Here is an 8,582-nt window from a genome sequence, read left to right as displayed (position 1 = left end):
GTACACTTCAACTGTGAGAGACAGAATGTGAAAAAAAAATCCATGAATCCACATGGTAGGATTTGTAAAGAATTTATTCGTAAATTAGGGTGGAAAATAAGTATTTGGTCACCTCAAACAAGGAAAATCTCTGGCTCTCACAGACCTGTAACGTCTTCTGTAAGAAGCTTTTCTGTCCCCCACTCGTTACCTGTATGAATGGCACCTGTTTGAACTCATCATCTGTATAAAAGACACCTGTCCACAGCCTCAAACAGTCAGACTCCAAACTCCGCCATGGCCAAGACCAAAGAGCTTTCGAAGGACACCAGGAAAAGTATTGTAGACCTGCACCAGACTGGGAAGAGTGAATCTACAATAGGCAAGCAGCTTGGTGTGAAAAAATCAACTGTGGGAGCAATCATCAGAAAATGGAAGACATACAAGACCACTGATAATCTCCCTCGATCTGGGGCTCCACGCAAGATCTCATCCCGTGGGGTCAAAATGATCATGAGAACGGTGAGCAAAGATCCCAGAACCACACGGGGGGACCTGGTGAATGACCTGCAGAGAGCTGGGACCAAAGTAACAAAGGTCACCATCAGTAACACACTACAACGGCAGGGAATCAAATCCCGCAGTGCCAGACGTGTTCCGCTGCTGAAGCCAGTGCATGTCCAGGCCCGTCTGAAGTTTGCCAGAGAGCACATGGATGATACAGCAGAGGATTGGGAGAATGTCATGTGGTCAGATGAAACCAAAGTAGAACTTTTTGGTATAAACTCAACTCGTCGTGTTTGGAGGAAGAAGAATACTGAGTTGCATCCCAAGAACACCATACCTACTGTGAAGCATGGGGGTGGAAACATCATGCTATGGGGCTGTTTTTCTGCCAAGGGGACAGGACGACTGATCCGTGTTAAGGACAGAATGAATGGGGCCATGTATCGTGAGATTTTGAGCCAAAACCTCCTTCCATCAGTGAGAACTTTGAAGATGAAACGAGGCTGGGTCTTCCAACATGACAATGATCCAAAACACACCGCCCGGGCAACAAAGGAGTGGCTCCGTAAGAAGCATTTGAAAGTCCTGGAGTGGCCTAGCCAGTCTCCAGACCTCAACCCCATAGAAAATCTGTGGCGGGAGTTGAAAGTCCGTGTTGCTCGGCGACAGCCCCAAAACATCACTGCTCTCGAGAAGATCTGCATGGAGGAATGGGCCAAAATACCAGCTACTGTGTGTGCAAACCTGGTAAAGACCTATAGTAAACGTTTGACCTCTGTTATTGCCAACAAAGGTTATGTTACAAAGTATTGAGTTGTATTTTTGTTATTGACCAAATACTTATTTTCCACCCTGATTTACGAATAAATTCTTTACAAATCCTACCATGTGGATTCATGGATTTTTTTTTTCACATTCTGTCTCTCACAGTTGAAGTGTACCTCTGGTGCAAATTACTGACCTCTGTCATCATTTTAGGTGGGGGAACTTGCACAATCGGTGGCTGACTAAATACTTTTTTGCCCCACTGTATTTGAGACACATCTGTGATACAGTCATCCAAATATTCAGGATAAATAAAATAGATCTTTTTTGACAATACAGTTAAAAGTTTAGAGTACCAAGAAGCTGCTTTTTTAACATCTGGCACAATACACATGTGCTTGGTAAGCTGCCAGGACACCTCAGTTTACAAACTGTGACATTTCTGCACATAGTGTACTTTGCAGTTAGATGCAAGTCAACTTTTATGTTGTTGTTTTGTAGGTCTATGAGGCCTAATAACATAAGAAAAAACAAATCTTTGTTTTGCTGAAAATTTATTTTGGGAACAGTGAAGGTGCACGATGCCACTGATCCACTAGCTAACATCCTAACAGCTGCACAGCCTGACTCTGGTGGTACCACTACAAACACCAGGAGAGTGCAGTGCAACCTGGCTCTGGACGATTAACTGATTAAAATCACAAGTGGCTGTCCGTGTGACTCCGGACAGCATGTGAGATCCCATTACCACTAGCATCATAGCTGCGTGTCTGGGGAGCAGCCAAAGTAATGCAGCTTAACCAGCTTTTGCAATGCATGTGAAAATATAGGTTTATGTACTGTTTGTTCAAACATCGTTTGAATGTTAACTTTCAGTGTCACGAAATTTGTATGGCTGTTTTTGAAATCTCAATTCTAATCTTTTAAGACTTCACACTGACATGTCTGTGTACCTCCATAAGAAGGCTTTTCTGTTTTGCTTTCTTGGTGCTGCCACTGAAATACTTGTTCCACATCAAAAATCTGAATCTACTGTAACCGCATTTACTGCATATTTTTGCTTGGTCTTTCTCAAATTACACTGGGTCACCTTAGTAAAACGTTTTGGCTGCTTAGACCGAAAACCAGCAAATTCAGCATTTCAATTAAAAAAAAAAAAAAAAAAAGGCAATAGTAGCACAAGCAGAACGACTTTGTTTATATTTGGGCCATATAAAAGAAAACATGGAGTATATTTCTGACCGGTCTCCCCGCTGCTCCAGCATGTTGAGGCTATGCAGGGTGGTGGTGATGTCCTGGGGGCAGATCCCCGTCAGTTTGCTGAGCTGTCGTATGGTGATCTGCCGGTCGCGGAGCTCGTGGAGACACTCCAGCACCACGCTACGCCAGTAGGCCATGTAAGACAGCCGACCTAAGTCCGACAGAGGCTTCTCCGGAGATCCTGGCTGTCCCTCTCGCTTTGACAGCAAGTAGCCTGCAGGGAAGGAGGAACCGGAGACAAGGGCATCATGAGCCAAATGTTTGAATTTAGTCATTATGTCTATGAAAAGAGGAACCATCAGTGTTTAGTTAAAGTGAGCCCAATATTCTCATTTCAAACTGTGATCATTCTATTTGTTTTTAGAAAATAAGCAGCACTTACTGAAGTCGATGAGAAAACGCCCATAGCCCTTGCGCTGGTACTGTGGAAGAATCATGATGCATGATACGTTGTATTTTTGTTGACAGTGCTTCTCCTGAAGAGAAAAAAGACAGACACATTTAACCATTAGAGGAAAAAAGAAAAATAATAATGGAACCACATTATAAAAAAAAAAATTTTCCTTTTTCCTTCTTAGAAAACACAAAATCCAGACAGAATAGATCTTTGCAGAGAAGTTGAGTGGGGGAAGATGAACTGAAAGCCATACTACCTTAGAGAAGTAGCCAACAAGGTGACAGCCTTTACTGTCGTTCTGGGTGAGGACGTAGAAAAGGAAGGGCTCCACATCGTAGTAGAGGGTCTTGTGGTCCAGGAACAGTTTAGCGAGTAGACACAGGTTCTGACAGTAGATTGTGCTAACATTCCCATCAACCTGTTGAAAGACGTTGGTAAGAAAACACAAATCAGTGCAAAGCACAGGACTTCCTAAATAGCTACTTTCTCATGCCTGAAACACTAAAGTGCTGAGTTAAATCTCCAGGCTGCTGTTAGGGAGCTGTGGAGCAGAGTGAAGGTGAATGGATTAGAAGTTAGTGTTAGGCTATGATCTCCCCTGTGTCCCTGTAGACTCCGAAATACACAGAGGCTGGAGAGAAACGACGAGTGGCAAAGAGACGGAGGGAGGCTCAGGTTGGCAGACGGCCAGTTATCTGTGCTCTCCTCGGAGAGAGGAAAGGACTGCAGAGTGGAGGAAAACAGAAGCTTCGACGGCCGTGTCCTGCAGACAACAATCCACTCAATTCAGTGGCCGCTGTGCTTAACTGCAAATTCGTCTCATTATAACTTTGATACAAAGAACAGGATATTCCACTAAGGCGGGTGAGGATGTCACAATCACTTTAAGGGTTTTTGACTAAGATATATTTATATAGTTGGTGGGAAAGCATTATGCTATGCAGAAACTTTCTCCAATAAAGGGTAAAATTGGACAGGCAGCGTGGGAAACATTTGAAAGGACTTGTGGGTTTGTACTGTGCAGCTGTGTGCAGGTCTGAGGTGGTAAGAAGACTAGATAAAAGTTCATCTAGTGGCAAGTAAGCCATCATTAATTGCCTTTTTAATTTTCTTTTTTTAATTTACAATGAGATGCATCTAACAGCAGGCAATTTTTCAAGCCCAACACACAGAGCAAAGTGTTTAATTATTTTATGAGGGCATGAACAGGCAAGATGATCATCAAGTTAAAAACACACTAAGCTGATGATTTTATTTGCTTTTCTTCTGCTGGGACAGCCAAGACACTAAAACAATGCAGCCAAACAGGAAAATATAAACTAAACTCAAAACACCGTTAGGAGATCACGGCAAGTGATCGTTATTTTATTTTGCACCGATATCTGACGTCTGACTGAATTTAATCAGCAACCAGACAGGAAAGTGGAATTTCCAGTACTAACACTTAACACATTCACCTTATATGTAAGAAACCTCAAACTGGGAGTCTACACAAACCCGGCCTGAGGTCGTCACAGTGCTGGTCCTAAGCGAGGGTTGCATCAGTTAGGGCACCGAGCATAAAGACTGTGCCGAGTCAAACGTGGATCCATCCGCTGCGGTGATGAAGGGAGCAACCAAAAGTACCTTTATTCATTTATTTATTTATTTTCAGTTAGCGAATCACTTCTCACTTCTCTCAGGGAAGTCAGAATGCACTGGAATGCACTTCTACAGCAGGGAGCAGCTGCATTCCTCTGTAGGGCCACGAGGTCTTGGAGTGCGGTCACACAGACACAATCCAATAACTCGAGGGAGGATTGGCCAGCGTAATGCTTTATGTCATGTGTAGAAAACAAAAGCCCTTTAGAGCAACTATTTATGTTGCAGTAAATCGCTCTCATTTCCCAAACTGTCAAAATGACGTCAGATTTTCCGTCATCAGCGACAGAAAATGAACAGAAGTCGTCTCTCTTTGTTACAGCGCTGGCCACCGTTACTTAGCTGTTACACCTTCTGCACTTTGAGTTTATCAAAGATCACTGACACCCAGGCATCTTTCAGTCAATCCATCACCTCCCTGATGTCTGAGATAAACCAAAAACAGTAGAAAAACACTCAAATGAGCTTCTCCAGATCCTGATTTGTAACTACACCTATTCATAACGCAGAGTTTCTGTATTCAACCATCATTTGACCAATTCTGCACAACAGCCTTGGGAGTAACACACAGTACTCTCATTATACACAACTAAACCTAACAATAGCATCACAGTGCAGCAATATTTGATGAATGTGCCTCAAATGGTGAAATTGTTAAAACAGTCACTCAGTTCAATTCCAGACGGAAACACAAATCTCCTTTGGGGCTGCTCGGGAAAGACATCCAGTGTAAACACTGCCAGGTTAAACTCGTTGAGCTGCCCGCTGTGGTGACCGCTTGTGATGAGGACGCAGCCAAAAGTGTTTTCAGGTGACACTCACCCATCACTACATCTGCTTAACCGAAGAGGAAAAGGACCAAAAAGGAAAAAGGAATTCACTGAGCTGTGGTCTTAGTTTCCCCCCACTGTCCTCAGCTGACTGAGGCTGTAAAATATAAGACGAAGCTATACGACGTACTGCGTATTACGTAGCAGCCTTTTTACAATATCACAATAATGGCTACTGTACTGTTTCACTGGATACATGAATGCATTTGCAGGTCTGTTAACTGTGCCTGCTTTAGTGTGTTTCAAAGACATGTTAGAGAGGATCCTCCTGTAAGAAGCACAGCGTGAATTAAAATAATTCTTAAGCGCCTGGATGCAGAAAATACTTTGTGTGACTTTTCCTTTTTTATTGTGCCATCTGGAAGTTGCTGGTGTTTTTAGAAGTTCTTTAGTGGTTTTTGAAAGACTTCATTCCCAGCGAGTTATCTCCAGTTTAAAAAAACAACAACAAAATTTAAAAACAAAACAACACAACAAAGCCACATCTGCAACTTCCTCACCTCGAATACAGAGATGTCGTCCTTCCTGTAGATCTCATTGGCAGGAGGGTGGAACCAGTTGCACTTCTTCATGTGCTGGTAGAGGATGCTGCGACTTTTCATGTAGCGCAGGCAGAACTCACACAGGTAGAGTTTAGGTAGTCTGGAAATGGGAGCACAAAGACAAAAGGACAAAAGGAATGGTTTTAACGGTTTTGCTACACAAACAAACAAATCCCAACATTTTTCTTCTTCAGCTGGAATATTTACTGGTCTTTTATAACAATCGGCTAGTTTTCTGGTGATGTAACAAAGGCAAATGTCAAACTGGGTTTATTTTTCCTCCAAATGACATTTGCTGAACAATTAAATGTGAAGGCTTTAAGAACTTCTGATTAATTTTTTAGAATAAACACTGATATCTTTGCTCTCACGCCTTTTTTCTGTGCGCACTTTTCCAGTTTGCATCCATCAGGTATTTTAAATTGCTGAGATAGAAACATACACAGTGGGATGAATTTTAGTGAACAGCAACAAACTGCAGAAATGCACATTTAAAAACACCTCCGACTACGGATCCCTGTCACAGAGGGTGGCAGCTTATGACGAGCTCCATTATTCGGGTGGTAATTTCTACACCTACGAGCAGGATTGTGAGCTAAGTACCTCATGCTGTTGCGTTACATTATGGTGCGTTAGCTTACCTGCTGTACTCCTGCGGGTATGGAGACGAATACCACGTCTGGATTTCATACTTGCCAAATTCAATGACTGACGGGCAACGCATTTGAGGGTCTGGCGGACCCGTCACGCCGACTTTCTGTTGGGAGAAGGGAAAAGGCAGAGATGTTTATGGTTAGCTACAGGTTTACAACTGGCGGGGGATGAGCCCGCCAAGCAGGCCATGAGCCAAGCAGAGACACCAGAAATCATCAGCAGAGTATCTCAGACAGCAGGAGAGGGCACCAGGTTTATTCTCAAGTTTACATTACACTTACGTGGATCTTCCTGGTTTGCCCTTCCCAGCCATTTACATCATGTACTCACCGTACACGATATTCACTGTCACCCAGCCTGGAACAGTTCTGCTCATTAACTCACACACTTACACACCACTGTGGCTATTCCACATCCACAACAGCGTTTTAATACGACTCCCATGGTGGTAACCCCACACCCACTCTCTGGTCAGTTTACTGCTGCACTATTCCCTTAAAACAAGCCATTAATGTGGCTAATTTACACTTCCTCTCTGACTAACGTATCAGAACACTGTCGTTAAAGATGCCCCGCTCAGTCATCGCACCATCAAACACAAGACTCGTTTTACGTGCTTTATCGCGACCCAGTCTTAAACATTCATGGGTAGTTTTACTCTTGCCGGGCTGTTTATGGAGCACAGTTTGGCATCAATCACAAGCAGAATGTGAATTTCAAGCAAATGTCCAACAACAACAGTGTAAAGCTTGTTGTAAAGCTGCTGTCCTAAATTCAATCCATTTTATTTGCATCTTGAGGTCACGGCCTGTGTGTGCTGCATCTATGGTAATGGATCATTTTAATATCCATATTGAATCTGGCAGCTGTTCCTAATTTCTTTCCTGCACTTCTTTGACACACACACAGGGCCTGCAGCCCTCTGTGAGCCAGCAGCTTCATCTCTTACAACCAGCCAGCTGTTGACTTGGCTCTTTCTGACCACATTCTCACCACGATTGAGATTTACGTGTATACCCTCCAGTCTGGCAGCCGCAGTCCCAGACTCACAGCTCTCAGATTCCCATGCTGATGCAATCTCATTGTCCAATTTGGCCAGTGTTCAGCGTCTCCCTTCCCCACTGTTGTCTCGTAATAATCACGCGTACCTGTAGCGCCAGCTCCTGGATGTGTCTGAACAGCTCGATGTCTTTTTCCGTCAGGTTCTCGTGGCCGGGCAGTTTGTCATCTTCGTCACGCCAGTCGCTGCCTTCCTGATTGTCTGGGGATTGAAAGACAATCAGAAGTTATTTCGAATCCCAAGATGTCTGCAGACTTTCAGGGCGCTTCACAACAAACAGCTGTGAGGCTCTTATAACAGGTCACTTTCTTATATTAAAGCCTGCAATCACAGGATGTTAGAAAGAGTAACATTTAGGTGAGCAGCATCCCTAAATGCAATCAAAATTCCCCCAAGAGAAGTAGCTGAATTCATGTGAATCACATGATTAGTTGTGCGTATGTTGGCGTGGATACAAAGCCTGTTACTTCAACTCAAGGCTGAAGCCACAACTCACAAATCTCTTCATCCATAATCAGTCCCATTTTATTCTGAAAGTTCTGACAGGAAGCGGATGTTCGTATCTCCACCACTTTTAGGACGTTGCTCCCGTCGCTGCCATTCTTCATCCGGCCACGCTTTCCTCCGTCTCCAAAATAAGTCACATCGCCGACATGCACGCTGCGCCCAGTGATCGCTGCTCTAATTGCTTCACAACAAATCATGCTCCCTCGGCTTGTGTGGAGAACGAACGTACGGGCCGCGCCGTTTCTGATTTAATGACGCAGCGAAGCGCAAATTATACGTCCAATTTGGCATATGATCTGTTTTTAAGGCGTTTTTTCACAATACATCGGTTGAATGAACGGGAACAAAACCGCTGCTTGTTCTTTGCCGCAGTTTGGCGTCATTTGTGCTCGAGCTACGGTCTGTAATCTCAGCGTGACAGCAAAGCCTGGTTAAAGCGA

The 8,582-nt window shown here is 43.8% G+C and overlaps 1 protein-coding gene across 4 annotated transcripts in view; it reads right to left on the bottom strand.

Annotated features, from left to right (window-relative positions):
- Positions 1-8,582, bottom strand: part of kat6a (K(lysine) acetyltransferase 6A) — a 43,089-nt gene that overhangs the window by 15,863 nt on the left and 18,644 nt on the right. For all 4 annotated transcript variants that reach the window (XM_042226750.1, XM_042226753.1, XM_042226752.1 and 1 more), the window contains exons 8-13: positions 7,724-7,836; positions 6,563-6,678; positions 5,880-6,021; positions 3,165-3,326; positions 2,894-2,987; positions 2,494-2,725 (exon numbers count right to left, since the gene is read on the bottom strand). In XM_042226750.1, coding sequence (XP_042082684.1) covers positions 2,494-2,725; positions 2,894-2,987; positions 3,165-3,326; positions 5,880-6,021; positions 6,563-6,678; positions 7,724-7,836 — 859 coding nt within the window. The remainder of the gene's footprint in view (positions 1-2,493; positions 2,726-2,893; positions 2,988-3,164; positions 3,327-5,879; positions 6,022-6,562; positions 6,679-7,723; positions 7,837-8,582) is intronic.

Source organism: Haplochromis burtoni, unplaced genomic scaffold, assembly GCF_018398535.1.
Source record: "Haplochromis burtoni strain Fernald_Lab_line unplaced genomic scaffold, NCSU_Asbu1 Contig_226, whole genome shotgun sequence".
In the NCBI taxonomy this organism is placed as follows: domain Eukaryota; kingdom Metazoa; phylum Chordata; class Actinopteri; order Cichliformes; family Cichlidae; genus Haplochromis; species Haplochromis burtoni.
The sequence above is the reverse complement of the archived record's forward strand: the minus strand, read 5'-3'. Positions and strand labels throughout refer to the sequence as shown.